The 18,915-nt window shown below is 42.7% G+C and overlaps 1 protein-coding gene across 2 annotated transcripts in view; it reads left to right on the top strand.

Moving 5' to 3' along the window:
* Positions 1-404: 404 nt before the first annotated feature.
* gnao1a (guanine nucleotide binding protein (G protein), alpha activating activity polypeptide O, a) overlaps positions 405-18,915 on the top strand; it is a 302,144-nt gene continuing 283,633 nt past the window's right edge. For both annotated transcript variants that reach the window (XM_072279401.1, XM_072279400.1), the window contains exons 1-2: positions 405-1,264; positions 1,468-1,510. In XM_072279401.1, the coding sequence (XP_072135502.1) occupies positions 1,147-1,264; positions 1,468-1,510 (161 nt within the window). In that variant the 5' untranslated portion in view covers positions 405-1,146. The remainder of the gene's footprint in view (positions 1,265-1,467; positions 1,511-18,915) is intronic.

The raw sequence follows: 18,915 nt of genomic DNA, 5'->3' as shown, positions 1-18,915 counted from the left end.
TCCAACAGCCCCAGCGCCGTGTTTGTGTGAATCTAACTGCGCTCGCTTCTCTTCCCGGTCTCATCTGACTTTACAGTAGCCGCGTATTCCAGCCTGCCTTACGCTAAAACGTCACGGACTGTAACTTAACAGCTCCGACCAGCATTCTAAATGCCGGCGATTTTCTGGTTAAAATCCATTCAACAGCGATGCATTAAGGGCGTGATCAATTGAAAGTGCTCACCATAATTCCTAGCCCCCCCCCCACAAAGGCGGGTAGATAGATCATAATCCTATTTAAATTCATGTTCAATGAGCATGCTGTGTGCGTGTGTGTTCAGAAGTAAGAGTATTCCAGATATGAATTTCAGCTCCATGTTGCATTAAATATGTAAACTCAGTTTGTGCTCCGAGTTCAGATTTCCCAGTGCAAATATTGACTTCAGTCGCCTTGACACACCCACTTCCCGCAAACGCCAGTGTCTGAGGAGGGCACCCGCGATTGCACCCTTTTCTGGCACGCCTTGCAATGAGGAGATCCACTTCAGCGCCCCTACCCCACCCAACACCACACCTCCACCCTCACCCGCTGCTTAAGGTGCAGTGAGCAGCGGCGGCGCTGGGTGTTGGTGGCTTGGCGCAGGCTCAGTGTGTTTTTGACGTCAGTGTGGAGTGGGGCTGGCGCACTCTCTGGCACTCTCTTCCCATTGTCAGCAGCCGAACGATGCGATCGGGCTGAAACGTTGCCGCCGCCCAGCAGATATCACCGAGCAGTAATCCAGTGACAGTCCCTTCCGGCCGAAGCCCCTGTTCTCTCTCTCTCCTCCCCTCCCCATCTGAAGACCACTGTCTTGATTGTGCAAATCTGCAAAGAGAGAGAGAGAGAGAGAGAGAGAGAGAGAGAGAGAGAGAGCGAGAGAGAGAGAGAGAGAAAAGGAAAAAAAACAACCCCCACCAGCCTTTCTAGGATATTCCTGTATCTGTGCACCGGCAAGAAACGGAGTGAGCCCGGCCCCATCTCTCCTCCGGCTTTGGATGTGCGATTAAAGACCCGGCGTTTCGCAAAGAGAGGGTTCATTCGAGTGAGTGAGTGAGGAGGAGGAAGAGAGAGAGAGAGAGAGAGAGAGAGAGAGAGGCCAGAGCTGTGCTACTTTCCACACACTAACCATGGGATGTACAATGAGCGCCGAGGAGAGGGCAGCCATGGAGCGGAGCAAAGCCATCGAGAAAACCATAAAAGAGGATGGCCTCAGCGCCGCCAAGGATGTCAAGCTGCTGCTTCTCGGTAAGACCGAAGGGCCTCCCTCCACCTCCTTACCCTTCCTCCCTCCCTCACCGACTACAGGCTGGTGGGCACCTCCGCGGGCCCGGCCTCCTCCTCTCCTCTCGCTCTAATCTCCCTTTATCTCCTTACATTTACTAACGCATCTTCCACCCCATGGTTCCCCGTGCCCACTTTCTCTCATCGCTATCTCCGTTTTCCAACAGGGGCGGGCGAATCGGGGAAAAGCACCATCGTAAAGCAAATGAAGTAAGTGGCTTCTATTTTTTTTTGGGGGGGAAGATAATTCGCTTTATCATTTGGTATGGATTGCAACATCGCGGATACATCCCCCTCGCCTTATGTTGACGCCTTAATATTGAGTCGAGACTGTATCTTGAGGTTAGATGTATATGAATGATAGACCGCCATATTTATGGTGTTGTTACCTCAGTCTCCCGTCTCCAATATATTGAAGGCTTCGGTGGACGAGCTGTGACTTTTCCCAGCATGTGGACTTAGGTGGTTGGAGGGTCCAGTGATATATTGATTTATTTATTGCTGAGGATGGCCTCTTTATTTTTGTTGAAAATTCCCATTTCTTTGGGCAAGGGTGTGGATCCGGTGCACTGAAGTAGTAGCTGGATCTGCTTCTGTGAATGTACGAGTATGCATCAGGACACAGATTGGGCTTCGGAGGAGGGGCTATGGAAAGTAAATCGTTCACCGCTACCAATCAATCTATTATAGCCACCAAGCTATCACCCCAGTCTTTCTGTCACCTTTCGGTGTATAACACTGACTGCGAGGCCAGCTTTCTCAAAAATGTCTACAGTCGATGCGAAATTAACCCGACAGACGGTAACCTGAATATTTGCCATTTTCAAGGCTTTTAACCTAGATTTTGCCTTTACGATTCATTATGTTAATTAATCAGCCGGGATTCACAGATCCCGATTCACAGTATTAATAAACAGGTGGAATTAGTGGAATTTCTGAGCAGCTTGGTCCTACCCTATTTCGTACAGTCCCTTGAATCCTAATTTCTTCAGACAATGTGGGATAATGACGCTTTGGGGGCGGGGGAGAGATTTAATAAAAGAATGTACTGAACGTTTTAACCTACATCTATGTTTGCTATATAAAAACGAACTGGGTCTGCCTATTATGTGTGTGGCTGCCACTGGTTTGTGTACCAGGGATGTGAATGTCAAAGCACACAAATCACTCAAAGACAGCGAGCGGTCAGGTACGGAAAGCAATCCAAGGCTAATGGAATGTTAGCGGTCATCTCATGGGGCTTGCAATACAAAAGTAATGAGCTCTGCTTCATTTGCCCAGAGTCTTGGATGGACCACATCCTGAATGTTATGATTAGATCCGGCCACTCCACCCCAAAAATAGTACCGTTTGTTACCTTAGACACGGCACAGATTCGCTAGAATAACATTGAGGCTTAAATTATGCGTTTATTGGGCTTGGCTTTATGTTCCCTTGAGTTAAGAATGTTAATAGCAATTGGTAAAGGCATGTGAGATTTTTTTTAAAGAAAGATGATTTCATAGCCATGTCCTCCCCACCACCATCTAAGGTGGTTCCTCTTGTGAAGTTAATGGGAACAGAAGACAGATCTTGGAAAATTTCATCTTGGTATTCCAGTGTTTAAATCATAAAGAACAATCCCCCCTCCCCCCCCCCCCCCCACACACAGCGGTTTTAGTAATCAGGGCATTCCTTAAAATTGTTGTGGTTGCTGAGACAATTGAAATTTTCATGACCACAGTAGATAGCTCTTCATAGTTAAGGATGTCAAGAAGTATCTCGCTGTTGACTGTATGGAGATGATTATGTATAAACTAATTGAACGTCATAACGGGTTTAAAGGTTGAATGCGTCTATACTGTATTCCTTTTTGTGACAAATGTCTGTATTTTTCTTTGTATGTCAACGTGGATACTGGGTTCATGTCTGGGTGCTGGAGAGTGAGTCTTGCCTGCTTGTTCATCATATAGCTCGAAAAAGGAGATGCTGCAACTCGGACCCTTGTCTGTGCTGCTACTTCAATTGGTTTAGTTTTTGTACTGTTACGTATTGGCTTGCTACAAACTAGAGTCGTTGGGGAATGGCTAAGGTCGTTTCTTTATCCCTATTGGTTCTATTTGTGCGTATTGCCCGGTGAATAGAACTGCCATTGTAGTGCTGTAGGCTTACACCTTGCTTCAACTGATCCCAAAGTCCTCACTCACACCTTTGTTAACTTCTAACACCGAACATCGATTAATCTGCCCTTTGCATCTAAAGTAGTATTCAGTCGTCCCTGTGTTTTGTGTTTTCGATTACACCCCCGCCAACCTCCATCACTCTCTTCCCCCTCGCCACCCCCAGCCACCTATCCAGTTAAGATTTCAACCCTGTATTCTCTCCATGGCCCCGTCCTACCTTACATTCCGCGTCCTGCAAGCCACAGACCACGTGCGTATCCGACTCTAACTCGTTCAACACCCCAGATTGTCTTTAATCAACCACTAGCCACTTCTAGCCACCAATCTCAAAATCTTGAGTTCCATCCACCCTTAATTCCATTATTTCTCCACTGCTATTCTGTAAAAAGCTCTCCCTCGACACCTCTCCCCACAAACACGCATTTGTTTCCTTGTCCCTTGTATCCCGTTTTCCGCGGGTTGGATTGGGCTACTGCTTCGATGATATGATTGCATATTATGATTTGTTTGGGTTCGTGGCCTTCTGTGTTGGGCTGTCAGTGTATGCGCGCTGGCAGGGATCTGAGCGCCCAGGCGCAGGGGATGTGGGAACCGGCTGTGCGTTTTAGCGCGGCCCAGTCCCGCATGAGGGCCGTGCTTTATTCTGATCTGTGCTCTCTGTGTGGCTGGTGTTAACGTTGACAACCCCTTCCAAGTCGCTCTGATCCAGGAGCTTAATCCGGAGACTGTCTCAGGACCTGGGGTGGTGTGGGGGGGGGGGGGAGAGGAGGGGCAGATACAGGGCCGGGAGCCAGACCAGTACCGGTTTAAAACTGGGATGAGGCCTGCCGGACCCCGGAGAACGAGACCTGTTGTGAGCGAAAGGGCACCGATGGCGGCCGAGCGCCTTTCAGCCGCTTTCCTTGGTGGACAGCGCCCGGAGAGAGACACCGAACAACTTCGGCAGCGCTCGGGCGAAGTCGGCGCCCCTGAGGGAGGAGAGAAGGGCGGGGCTGAGCGCCAGAGAAGCGGGCGGTGCTGCCCGAATTCGGGTGGGTGGACGGAGTGTCTGGGGCGAATGCCTGAAATCGCAGAGCAAGAACCATTCCCGTTGCCCTCACGGTAGAATCTATCCCTGTCTCCGCGCCCACAAACAATGTAAACACATGGGGAGAATCTGAAATTTGCATTTCTTCTTGGCGCCCCGTTGAATGAGAGAATGCTGCACCATTTAGGAATGAAGCACCTCTTACCTTCAGAGAACGGGTGCCGGGGCAAGTGCACAACCCACCCAGCTGCTGCTAAGACTGGCTTCAGCGCTGGAATAAGCATCTATGAAGCTGAAATTAATTTTACCCTCCGTCGCGTTCGTGGAATCCGACCGTAATCATCTCAGCGAGGGAAAAATGGAATAAAGCTGATTTTTAATATTTTATTTACTTAGCGGTACCGCGTGGAGTTTGCCCTTCGAGCCACGCCCCCGGCATTCCCACCACCCCGATTAGCCCTAACCTAAGCACGGGACAGTTTACAATGACTACCTACCCAGTACATCTTTGAACTGTGCGAGGAAATCGGAGCCTAGTTTTGGGTGTCTGGGTTCTTACCACGCTAGGAATATGGGTTTGTTGGATTATGCAGTATGTCCCGCTGTAGCTTTCTCGGTTATCCCACCTTGTCTCCCCCCACCACCCCCGTGACTTCAGTTGATTTTGGTTTGCGTGATTCAATGAAGTCGAAATACTCTCGTATACCTAAGGGTCTGTTGGTTCATCAATATGTTAAGGAAATTATTGTGATATGTTCACCATTTTTACTGATGGATCAAAAGATAATATAACTGAGAATATTGGTGTGGCTGTTTTTGTGCCTGAATTACAGGTAACAATAAATAAATACCTCACTAACCATTTATCAGTGTATACTGCAGAGTTGGCTGCCATCATGTTGGGCTTACAGTGGCTGGAGGAAATCTGTCCTTGCAAAGCTGTAATTTGTTCAGATTCTTTTTCGGTTTTGTCTAAGCTTAAAACAGGTCATCCTAGCAGGAGGTCAGATTTACTGCTGGAAGCTCTTCAAACTTTATTTCATATTCAAAGTATTGGTTTACAATGCGTGTCCTTTTCTTATGGGTGCCAGCACACAGAGGTGTTGAGGGGAATGAGCAGGTTGATTATTTGCTGAAAAAACTGTTAAAATTTCAACTGCGGATATAGACCTTCAACTTAGTAAATCAGAAGCAAGGGGATTGGTGGGGCTAAGAATTAGGGGGCAATGGCAAGACTTGTGGGATAACAGAAGGGAGACATAAAACTGTTGGCTTGATGAGAGAAGGGGGTAAAACAAAGGAAGGAATATATTGACTCAGCTTAGAATTGGGCATACTATGCTTAATTATTCCTTTTATCATGTTGGAAAACCACTCTGAAGTGTATAGATTTTGTCATCATTATGAAACAGCTGGACACATTCAATTGCAATGTGAAGCATATAAGGTTGAAAGAACTCAAATGCAGGTTTCACTATTATCTTTGAGGGTTGATAGTTTTCATTTAAAAACTTTATTAAGTTATGAAAGTGACTTTAATTCACATTATTGTCTTTCATTATTTACAATCCATAGGACTTTTTGGAATAATTTAGTTTTCATTTGATAAAGAACTGGTCAGAGTTTTATTTCTCAGCTCTACACCACACTCCAGTCCAGTTGGTAGCAGTAATGCACCTTTAAGTTGGACTCCCACCCGCGGGTAAAGTTCAGAAGAAGGAAACCGGAGCACCAGGGGAAACCCACACATTTGATGGGTTGCCATGGGAATGGTTCTTGCTCTGGGATTTCAGGCCAGCGCCCCTGAGACCCTGTGTACCCACTGGAATTGAACTTCAAACTCCAGCGCACCCTTAGCTGGAAGAGATTTGCACTCACCACTACCCTATTTTCTTGGGCAACTTAGATTCTGGTGGCATTATGTATTGCGTGTTTGGTCTTTGCAGTGACTGGCTATTGCCTATTTGTGGTCTAGTCTTGACTGAACTGTGTAAATGGTACAGAGGTGGAGGGTTCAAAGTTTGGTTACATCACACACACATACAATAATATATTTCTCAATATAAATCATTTTTGATATATTTTCATTTTGAATTACCCCTGAAGGACCAAATGATAACAGTGATGCTAAGCCAAGGAGGGGTATGTACCAGCTTATTTTCAAAGTAAGGAGATGGAAAATGCACCTGAGAACTCAATAGCCATTAACAACAAAAAATGTTACTATCAATCATTACTGAACAATAGAGAGAGATAATGAGTAAACAACATTGATTTATTTGGTCATCTTTAGTTGAGCACAAGATGATTGCAGACAGAGCTTTGGAAACAGTCTCCTAGAGACTTTCCACTGGCATACTCTTTTAGCTGTTAGAGACTTTCCACTGGCATACTCTTTTAGCTGTTAGAGACTTTCCACTGGCATACTCTTTTACCTGTTAGAGACTTTCCACTGGCATACTCTTTTACCTGTTAGGAATGAAAGATATATTTAATATATTTGAGGTATCTAAAGATCTGCTTTAGAAAAAAGTCATAAACCTTCAATGGATTTCTGAGAGCGATCACTCAGGACCTATCGAGTGATTGACTGGTACGTGCCATAAATAGTGTTTGAGTCAAAGCCGGTGGTAGAATGCCCTTGGAAGTGAGATCATTCTTGACTTTGGCACACATTTGAAGTTGCAATGACACTAGGTAGAAATTTGAGCTCATTAAGTAGTCCTGCTTGGATTGATTAAGTAGCAGATTGAGAAAGTTATGATACCAATGGAATCAAGATTAATGACTTTGGACCCACCTGGATAGATGGAGACCAGTAATCTGATGAGGTGAAACAGGATTAGGCTGTAATCATTGCACTGCAGAGAACGAGACAAATGTCTAAAATTATTGGTTGCTGGAAAATACATTGAGTGCATCCAATCCATAAAGGCTGTTCCATCTTCCAGAGTACTGGAAATAGGATAGAAACCTTTCTTTAATGCCTCTCCTAGGTTCAGACAGTGAGAAATGTTACTGCTTGTGTCATACTATGAATGTAATATTGGTTCAAAGGTTATTCATCTCTTGCGTACATTGCAGAAATAGCTACATATCACAAGGGCTAGTGCACCAATTTCTCACCGGTAATGACCAGGAAACATATATTGAAAAGATTAAATCTTTTAATTTTGTTTGTTTTGGTTTTGTTTTTGAATTCCCCATGGTCCGACTGTTAAGTCCCTGATCTCTGCAATTCGAAATAATTAGATAGAGTAACAGTTGCACCTGATGCTCCAGAACCAGTTATTGTGCTCAGAGGGTCAGCCTTCAGGGAGTATAAAAATATTCACTCCTCTCCCTCAAACAACTAACCCTAAAATAGAAGTTTACCTTGCAGAAAATTTCACAATTTTATTTGAAATTAACTGGAAGTGTATTATGTTGGCAATATTGAACTCCATTGAGTTCTTGAGTACATGACAGTATTTTCCTATTTTGCAGCCTGCCATGTTGTACAGCAGCATCTAAAGTCCAATTATGTTCATCTGAAATAGCACACAACCCTTTTAATATTGAAATCATAGCAGTTCCTGTACTGTTCTGTTTTGCCTTGCTATAGCCTAATGGCAGGCATTTTTCATCTCACTCAGTCACTACCAACCTAGTTACATTTTGCATCCTCCATAAACAGAGATAAAGGTAGTGTTCCAGATTTATGTTAGTGAAAGCCATTAGTGCAGTTGCTCCTGACTTCCTATCCCGCCCCCCCCCCCCACCCCGTACCTATCCTCACAAGGCCTTTTAGCAAAGACCATAAAAGAAATCTGTTGGCCTACAGGTGCTCGAATAGTCTCATGTAGAACATTTTGCAATCCCTAGCCATTCAGATGGAACTCATTACCAATGTAATATTTCTCACCACATAATTGTTGAATGCAGAGTACTTTTTTTAAAAAAAGGTATGTGTTGCACAGGAGAATTGGGGTTTGGAATATTTTAATCAAACCACAGCATGAAACTTAAGGATAAAATTAGTGTTTTCGCACCTTTAAATTGCACCAATTATTAAGCTTCAAAGAATTTGAAGAATATTTTACTCATACATGAAAGAGATTTAGAGATCACCCCATTGTAACTTCTTAGCAGTCAGATTCAGAGTCCTGCACAGTGATACAATAACAGGACTTAAAATGTTGTGTTCCTGGGTCTGAGTTAAAAGTTAATGTAGTTTTTTCACCTGATTTAAAAAGGTAGATGTTTGCTTCATGACTGGGCAGTATCTGAGTTGGGATACTCATTATTCTATGCCTGGAGACAATGTAATTCTAATGGTGAAAACTGAATAAATGTCTGCAGTTATGGGTGATTATAAATGGCATAAGTGAAGGTCTCTCACCATGTGTTTCTTGATGGTATGAGTTCACAGCATAGATTGCCCACCATTATCGCAAATGAAATTGGTTTGTTGTCACATGTACAATGAAAAGCTTGTTTTGCACAGTGTTCATACAGATCAATTTGTTACACTGTGCATTGAGGTAGTACAAAGCAAAATGATAACAAAATGCAAAATAAAGTGTTCCAGCTACAGAGAACAAACTGTGCAGGCAGATAATAAGGTGCAAGATCATATTGAGGTAGATTGTGATGTCAAGAGTCCATCTTATCATACTAGGGAACTGTTCAGTAGTTTATAACAGAAGCTGTCTGTAAATGTGTTAGTTAGTATGTGCTTTCAGGCTCTTGCATCTTCTGCCCAATGGGAGAGAGGAGAGAACATCTAGGGTGGGTGGGATCTTTCATTATACTGGCTGCTCTACTGAGATAACAAGAAGTATAGACAGAGATCACGGAGGAGAGCAACACACACAAAATGCTGGAGGAACTCAACAGGCCAGGCAGCATCTATGGAAAAGAGTATAGTCAATGTTTTGGGCTCAAACCCTTCATCAGAACTTGTACGGGAGCCTGAGTTCTGTGATGTGCTGAGATGTGTCCAAATCTCTCTGCAGTTTCTTGTGGTTTTGGGGAGAGCAGTTACCATAGCAAGCCAGAATGAATCTAGATACAATACTTTCTATGCTGCACCGACAAAAATTGGTAAAGGTTGACAGGGACATGCCAAATCTCCTTAACTTCCTGGGGAAAAAGAGGTTTTTGTGAGCTTTCCTGGCCATCGTGTCTACATGGTTGGACTAGGACAACTTACCAATTTGAAATCACGCTACGGTAGTCAATATAGATGGCTGTGCAAGATATATAAATCTCAATTTTAATGCTGTGATTTGATTTTTTGTTATTGAGGCAGTATGGAAGAAAACTTTCAGAGTATGTATGGATGGAGCTTTTACCATCAGTCAGGCAATTGAACATAGGAGTTGAAATATTACGTTGGTGCCATTGGTGCACTTTTGCATATGGTGTACAGTTTTGGTTACCCTGTTATAAGAAAGATATCATTAAACTAGAAAGAGTGAGGATGCTGCCAGATTTCCAGCTTCTGAGTTGTAGGGAGTGGTTGGGCAAGTTCAGACTTGATTTCTCAGCGTGTAGGATGAGGTGTATAACCTTATGGGGAGGTATAAGGTCATGAGGGGTGCAGATAAAGTCTTCTTACCAGGAACGGGAAACAAAAGCTCATCAGACGAAGGTTGAAGGTGGAAGGTGAAAGATCTAAAAGGAACTTGGAAGTGGTTTCTTCCCACAGATGGAGGTGTGTGCATGGAATGAGCTGCCTGCAAAAGTGGTTGAGGCAGGTACAATAATATGAAAAAAAATATTTTGATAGACACATGATTAAGAAATGTTCAGAGGGATTTGGGGCAAATGGGTTAGTTTGGTGGACATCATTGTCAGTGCAGATGAGTTGGATTGAAGGGTCAGTATTACTCGAAGATATTGAGAGGGGTTGATAGGGTAGATGCCAACAGACTGCTTTCTTGGGCTGGAATGTCTATAAACTAAAAATAACAAGTGCAATGTGGAAGCATTTCTTTAAATGGATGATTGCAGACACTCAAAGTTCTCTACCTCAGTTTGTAGATGTTTGGTTATAATGTCAATCTTTTTTGGTGCTGCTGGAGATGCTTTAATCCAGTCAAAAGGAGACCTATCAATAGCATTCTTGGTTTGTGCTTTCTGCGTGAAATAATTAAGACACAAGAGGCTGCAGATGTTGAATTTGCACCCGGTGGAATAATGACTTTGGTCTTCCTGCCATCTTCCTTCCAAAGAAGCGGTGATGTGAGGGAGAGAGCAGAAGCTGGAGACACATTCATTGCACGTTAGAAAGATAGGCTTAGCAGCATACAAGGGCAATGCCACATAGATGGATGAACCAGTGAGTAACTGGAGGGAGAAAGTGCAGTTGAATAGAGAGTTTTAGACTTTCCTTGCCCACAGCCCCACTTCATCAATCAATTTATTCACACAATGAAAGCCTTAAATTTTTCCTTCCCATTCTCCTCTCAAATCTTCACTATACTAGATTCATTTAAGCCTATTTTTCTTTACTGTATTTGTCTTGTTAGTCATTTTTAGATGCAGGAGGAAGTGTTGTAACCTTATAAAACCCCAGTTAGATCACATTTGGAATATTGTGCTCAATTCTGGTTGCCTCATTATAGGAAGGATGCAGAAGCTTTAGAGTGGGTGCAGGGGAGATTTACCAGGATTCTGTCTGGATGAAAGCTTGTCCAATGAGGCTAGGTTGAGCAAGCTAAAGCTTTTTTTCCTTTGGAGCAGAGGATGAGACGTAACTTGATAGAGGTGTACGAGATGATAAGAAGCATAGAACGAGTGGACAGTCAGAGACTTTTTCCCAGGGTGAAATGGCTAATACCAGGGGACATAATTCTATAGTGATTGAAGGAAAGTATAGGGGTATTGTCAGAGATAAGTTCTTTATAACAGAGGGTGATGGGCACATGGAGCACTCTGCCAGGGGTGGTGGTAGAAGCAGATACATTAGGAACATTCAAGAAACTCTTGGATGGACACATGGTTGATGGAGCATTTTGTAGAAGGGAAGGATTAGATTGATCTTAGATTAGGTTAAAGGGTCAGCACAACATTGTGAGCCGAGCGGCCTGTGCTGTGCTGTAGCATTCTACGTTCCATGTTCTTAAACTTTTCCTGATTTCTCTCAATACCAACAGCAAACTTTCTGACCATATTTCACTGAGGTTCCTTCAGACACTTTTTTTGTGTATTAGAAGTGCAATCCAAGTTAAAGTTGTACAGGAAGGGTCGAAAACTCTGCTCATAGTCTCTGATGATTTCCTTTCTGATTTAGATGTGGAAGGAAATGGACCTGATGCAGGAAAGTGGGATTAGTGTTAATCGGGAAAATGGTCAGCATTGATATAATGGGATGAAGGTCCTATTTCTGTGCTCTCTTTTTCAAAGTTCAAAGTAAAGTTATTTTCAAAGTATATATTTACAACCCTAAGATTCATTTTCTTGTCTTTATACTCAGTAAGTCGATAATAGAATAATTACAGTAATAGAATCAATGAAAGACCATATAAAAGTGGGCAAGTAACCAGTGTTGAAAGACAAACTGTGCAAATAAAAAAAAAGAAATAATGGTAATAAATAAATAAACTATAAATCTCAAGAACAGGAGATGAAGAGTCCTGAAAGTGAGTCCGTCGGTTGTGGGAACTTTTCAATAATGGGGCCAGTAATTTGGTTCAGGCTTTTAAAGTTTGTGTGGACAACACGCCATAGTTCAGAAAGGGAGATGTAGCGGAGGTGAGTAGGGAACTAGGTGGCAGTAGTGCTTTCCAAGGACCATGGACAGGAAGGATGAATTGGGAGTTAGAATAACAGAGAATTACAGATAGTGCCTGTGAAAAAGAAACATGTCAGCTTGAGTTGTGGAAGGAAAGGAGAGTAGCATGGAGATGGAATTCAGGGGCAGGCAGGTGGAGGTCATAAATAATGTTAGTTGAAGGATGAATTGAGAATTAAACTATAGGGGAAGAAGTGCCTGGAGGGGAGAAGGGAGTCAACTGGGAGGGACGTGCCATCAGACTCTATGACGGGCATTTCCCTTGTTACAGAGAGGTTGTGTTTCTAGAAACTGGTCCATATCACAATTTTCCATAACATGGAGCTGTGTCATCTGCACTTACATCAAAATTAAGAGGTTAAAAAAATGGTGTTTATTTATTAATTTTTTCTGCACTATTTCTAGAAGAGCAAATGCTATTTAGAATCTCAAATATTTTGTGCAGTGATTCATAAGGATGAATTTCCATTTCCAAATGGCTGTAACAAGGGTCACCCATAATCTGGTGTCCAGTGTTCGGAAATACTGATGGTTTGGCATCAGTCTGGAGTGAGAGCCGGGAGCCAGAGCATGATCCTGATAGTGGCCATGGTCTGGACTTGGCACTGGATATTTGGTGGGAGCCAAGGTTGGGTCCAGAACACCATGGTTATAGCTTGTGTATTTCCAATTTTCTTTAACTTTACTGGGTTCACATTGACAAACGCATTAAAAAGAATGAAATGAAAGTATGTTTTTGCTGTTAATAGAACAACATCTGATAATCTGGCAAAGTATCTAGCCCGCAAAGAAAAGAGTGCCAGATTATCGGTTTTACCTTAAAGCGTAACAGTGGAGTCAATATTAATGTGGCGGTGGAGTCACTAAAGTCACTATTCCATCTGGAGCACATCCAGTACACATAGATAGTCCTAAGTTGTTCCTAAGTGAGTCTGCTGGGGTAGTCAAAGGCCCAATGTTTGCAAGTCCACGTCTGAATCCGAGTCTGAAATTAGGCCTGCCAGAGGCTGAAGACCTGGAGAGTTTGAGGACTGTGTATTTGCGTGAGTGGGAAGGAAGAACAGGGGCTTGTTTTGCTGTTGTTGCTTGGTATGTTCTGTTTTGTTGTGTTCTGTGTTGTTCTGCCAGTCATTGTGGGCATGCAATGTTGGCGGCAGAATGTATGCCATCACTTGCAGGCTGCCCCCAGCACAGTCTCAGGTATGTTGGATTTCACAGCATATTTCAATGTACATTTGATAAATAAACTTGAATCTTGAAGAGAGTCCATAAGCTCCTGGTGCTTGAGTTGATGGTGGGACTGGAATAAGAACCTCAATTATTTCGCTCCATGAAGATCCTGATACGCTCAAGGAAAGGAAATCATAACAGTGTTTACAAGCTGTGTCCCACAAATGGTATCCCAGCCTGATACATGCTGCTTCTTTTGGCTGGCATTCCTCTCCCTTGAGGAGATAGAGAAGCTTTATTCCACCTCTGTACAATATTGACCTGGCCCTTTCCTGAACAAACACTGACTGAGCTATTGTGTATTCCCAGCAGTCTCTTTTAACTTTTCTTTGATTTTTTTTTGGGGGGGGCAATATGTAGACAGCGATCTGTATACAGAAAAGTAATGAAATTGCCAACCTTATCATTCTCCCTATCCCATGTCTGCGTACTCATAAACACATTTTGAGAACTGAGAAAAGGTTGTAAACAAATAAAGCCCAATATGTTCACATGTTGTTTCTCTGCCCATTTTAATTCATTTGAACAGGTACCCTAAGAACAGACTGACATCACAAGACAAATCTGCCCAGAATGACAATCTCTTTACCTAGATGCCTTGGCAACTTGTATTTGTTTGTTTTTATGTTTTTATGTACCATATTGGTAACTTTTGCCTTGATTTTATCACATTCATTTTGTATTGAAAGAAAATCATAATATCTCTATCTCCCTTATACCCCAAACAAATACACACAGTTTGAATGGAGACACAAGAGATACAGACGGTGGAGGCTTGAGCAACCATCTGTTTCAGGATCTCAGCGGGTTGAGCAGCATCCATTGGGGGAAAGGAATGGTCGACATTTTGTATTGAAACTGTGCATCAGCTATTACTTTTCCCCCACAGAAGCTGCTCGACCATCTGAGATCCTCCAGCACACTGTATTTTTGCTCACAAATTGAATGTCCAGTTGTAAATTTTGTACCAGGTAAGTTACTTTCCAACACTTATGGATCGGGCTTGTTCTGATGGTTCAAACTACAGTGTATGAAACCAGTCAGAATGAGATCTGAAAAATTTCTCCTTAATTATGCAAGCCTGCACAATCTCTTTTTGTTTCTGTAAATAAGCCTGAAACAACACCTTTTATCTGACAAACCTGTCTATTATTATCAAAGGCTATTAATATCCTCATCAATGAGATGAGACCCAAATATTTGTCATATTATAGGCAGCTCCATAGTACACATGTATCCTTACAATTTGTCATCTGCTGATCCTGAATCAGACCCTGCTGCATTTTTAAAGAAAGTCTCTTTACCATTACCTCTGTTTATGTTTCTTTTGATCATGCTTTTGATATACAAAAATGTCATTAGTCTTCTCTGCTCTTTGCCCTTTTTGGATTTTAATGCATTGAAATGCATGCATTTGCATTGGTACGTAATTCTATACCATTCAAGATACCCCAGTGACCTCGCAAATGAATGCAGTTCTGTTTAACCTTCTCGTCTTTGGAACTAGTCCTTGGAACAATTTTCCATGCAATTTCCGTTTTGTAAACCTCTGTTATTCCTTTAAAATGAAGCCTCAAAGCTTTTAACGGTTCCTTTCATAAACCAATGCTAAGCAACTGGAATTGTGTACTGCTGAACGTCTCCGCAGGGTCATGTAACCTCTTGTTTTGATTTGGTGACATAAATGGACAAATAGACTACAATATGATAGTCTGTTAGTTGATTGTGGTATTTAGAAGTTAAATATTGATTACCTGAGATATTTCAGAGAAACTGATATATTAGTTGCTTGTTATAGACTGCTCTAAAGACTATGCCACCTGAACTCCCCCTCTGTCCTCATACTCTGTCATAGCTGCTGCCACGACATTGACTATCTCAAATTTTTCACTGTAACTTACTCCCAGTGATCTTGTGGCCTGATCCTGTAGCCCAGTGAGGGACCACACAAACCAGGCAAAGAGGGCACTCAGCAGGTCAGGCAGCATCTATGGAAATGAATAAACAATCAGCGTTTTAGGTCGAGACCTTTCATCAGGACTGGTTTCTGTCCTAATCAGGACTCTTTATTGGCCAGTCCTGATGAAACATCAACTGTTTATTCATTCCTATAGGGTGCTGCCTGACCTGCTGAGTTCCTCCAGCATTTTGTAGGTGTTGTTCTGGATTTCCAGCACCTGCAGGATCTCTTGTGTTGACACTGTTATTTTTTATGAACTGGCCTCTGCATTGCTGAGGCTGTTCATGAGCTCTTAGACAGACCACCATGCCTCTTCGGACTGTGTTCCCACCACTGAATGTTACTCCCCTCGTTTTGGCAAATGTGCACCTCCTACTGTCTCCAGCTTCATAGTCTCCCAGCCCTACACAGCCTTCTCCTGATGTCCCACTAGCAGTATTCTGGGAGAGCCATCATTCTTGTCCCATAAATCTTATCTTTTCCTGCCATGACTGTTCTTTCTCTCTTTGTCCCGTCCCTTCCCATTTACATCCTTAATATCTCTGATACCCTCCCTCACTCTGAGAGTTTTGAGTGTTCTGGTTGCAACAGGCTGATATTCACCTTAAACATCTAGTTTCTGAGACCCCCCTGCCACCACCACTTCATTACCCTGATAGCCTGAGGGTCTCAGATTCCTGCAGAACAGAGATTCACATCAGTCCCTCTCTTCTACAACGCTGTCACATGGCTGAACTCGTTCAATATCTCCATTCTCTTCCTCTGTCTGTAAGGTGCAGCTGGGGAAAATTGCTGAAGGCCGAACCATCTACTTACCTCTGCAGTACATGGAACAGTTCTTGCTTTGGTTCTTCTCAGGCCCCTACCCTCTCTTCTTGTTCCATTACTTTATTTTCACAAGGTTCTTCTCTTTCCAACTTCCCTCAATCTTACAGGACATGTCAGCATCTTCTCCCAGCCTGCTAGTCCTCCATTGCCCCATTACCCCCATGTGGGTAAGATACTTGCCACACAAATGATTCCAAAATGTCTTCACTTTTCCTTTCCCTCTATCACAGACAACAGTTCTTCAACTGTAACATTAACTCAGATTTTCTACTCTGTGGATGCTGCCTGACCTATTGGATATTTCCCATATTTCCTTTGTTACTTCAGATTGGATTGCCCGTGTCCTCACAGTATTATATCTTTACTTTTCTCTCTCTCTCTCTCTCTCTGTCTCACACACACACACACACACACACACACACACACACTCACACTTCCCCACTCTCTCACTCACTCACACTCCCTCTCTCACTCTTTCACTCTCTCATTCTCACTAACCAGCTTGTCATTAGACAAGATCTAGGACTGATGGGAGATCTCACTTTAATAATGCCTAGTGTGGCCTGTAAAACTGATGTGTTGTCATTGGAAGATTCTTTGACTGCAGTTGGCAGTAATTAGTGGGGCAGGACCAGTGCTGTACATTTCATCTGATTCATGTGATGGCTGATTTGGGAACACTTAGCACAGACAATGAAAGTTTTATCCCCCATGACTGCTATCAATCACCTCTTGAGAACACAAATAAACAGGAACTATGAGGGAATTTGATTGGGTGTCTAAATTAGACCTGTCTATGTAGGATTTGGACATACTTCACAAGTCTGCTCCTATTTTCCTTTGACCTTTATGTTCTTGGATTAAAAGGGTTTGTGGCTGTGACCCATTATTGAAACTATTTGTTTATTTTGGTAAGGAATTTTACATGCAGGTTTTTTGGTAGCTAGGTCACATTTATTGTGATTCTTGTTTCTGATGGCTGAACATGGTTTGTGTGAGCTCAGCCTAATATCTAGCTTGTCAGGTTTATGACTTCACTGAAAATTATGGTGATTTTAATTTCACAGGAACAAATACACCAGCATCAATGTGGAATAGGTACCCTGTAACTGGCACAAGCTGCTGTTTCATCGGCTTCACTGCTGTAACTAACACAAGTACAGCAGGAGCAGCTGAGGAAATGTTCCAGTTGAGGTGTTTTTTGAAGTCCCGGATTTCTGTCACCACAGATGCATTTTGAAGTTTTCGATTATGAAAGATACCTTATACATTCAATTGTGCAAACACTGAGATCTGTTAAGGGAGAAGTAAGTAGCAAGGTGTGGCATGTGGCCAACTGGTTAAGGCATTGGACTAGCGACCTGAAGGTCGTGAGTTTGAGCCCCAGCCGAGGCAGCGTGTTGTGTCTTTGAGCAAGGCACTTAACCACACACTGCTCCAGTCCACCCAGCTGTGAATGGGTACCAGCAAAATGCTGGGGGCTAACCTCGCATCCTATCCGGGGGGAGTCTCGTACTCTCAGTTGCTTCACGCCACGGAAACCAGCATAAGCACTGGCCTGATGGGCCACAAGGCTCAGGACAGACTTTAACTAATGTAAAGCAAGCTATTCCTCGCTTTTCCATTTTTATTGTCGTTAAGTGCATTGGATGGGGCAGCAACAAGCAGGAAGACAAATTCTATTTGTTGAAGATTAATATTTAAAAGTTACTGAAGCTTCCATATTATGGGGAGCCCTTATTGTTTTGTAATAGATTGCATAGGGCCAAGTGAAAACCTGGGTTTAATCTGCTGGTTCATTAGTCCTTTTGTATAATATATTAGCAAAGGCCAGATTAACGGAGACAATGAAAAGCAGGTTGTTGGTTTCTGATGACTACCCAGTGCATAAGAATAGGTTTCAGTTCACACTGCGTTAGAGTGAAAATCTGGTTTGTGTGAAGAGGATGATTAATTAGATTTGGAAATGTCACAAATTGTAATAAAGTTCAAATCTTTTTTTAAATGTACATTAGAAGAAATTCTAACTATTCCAGATAGGAGGTGGCCAAACTTAGATTCTATTGGATCCTGATACTTTTCAAAAGGTTTTCCAGAAGTCAAAACAAGGCATAAAATTTATTGTTAATGATCATTTTATTAAGAGACAAAGAAGAGACAAAGGAAAAAGCAGTCGTAGTCATCTCATACTCAGAAAAGAGATGACAAAAGTTACAATTCACCTATAAAAAAGCCAGTTTCAAATGGCATAACACCTGCTACTGAAAGTTAAGATGTTTCCAGAAAAATACAGAAGCAACTGATTAGTTATTACTGGAAAATTCATGGAACAATTACGTGTGTGTGTGTGTGTGTGTGTGTGTTTATATAAAAATAGAAGCAAACATAGAAAAGTTAAAGTACAAGAAAATTAACAATTCTACACCCCAATCCAACCATTCATAGCTCCCAGATTATCTGGGCCTCTTGCCTCAGCAACCAGTGCATGTTTGGGATGTAAGGGGAAACTAGAGCAACTGGGTGAAGCCCACATGGTCACTGGACAAATGTACAAATTCCACACAGACAACACCGTAGATCATGACAGATACGTGGATGGGAGGTGTATGGAGGGATATGGTCCGTGTG

Source organism: Mobula birostris, chromosome 15, assembly GCF_030028105.1.
Source record: "Mobula birostris isolate sMobBir1 chromosome 15, sMobBir1.hap1, whole genome shotgun sequence".
Taxonomy (NCBI): domain Eukaryota; kingdom Metazoa; phylum Chordata; class Chondrichthyes; order Myliobatiformes; family Myliobatidae; genus Mobula; species Mobula birostris.
This window is presented reverse-complemented; position numbering and strand designations above follow the sequence as displayed.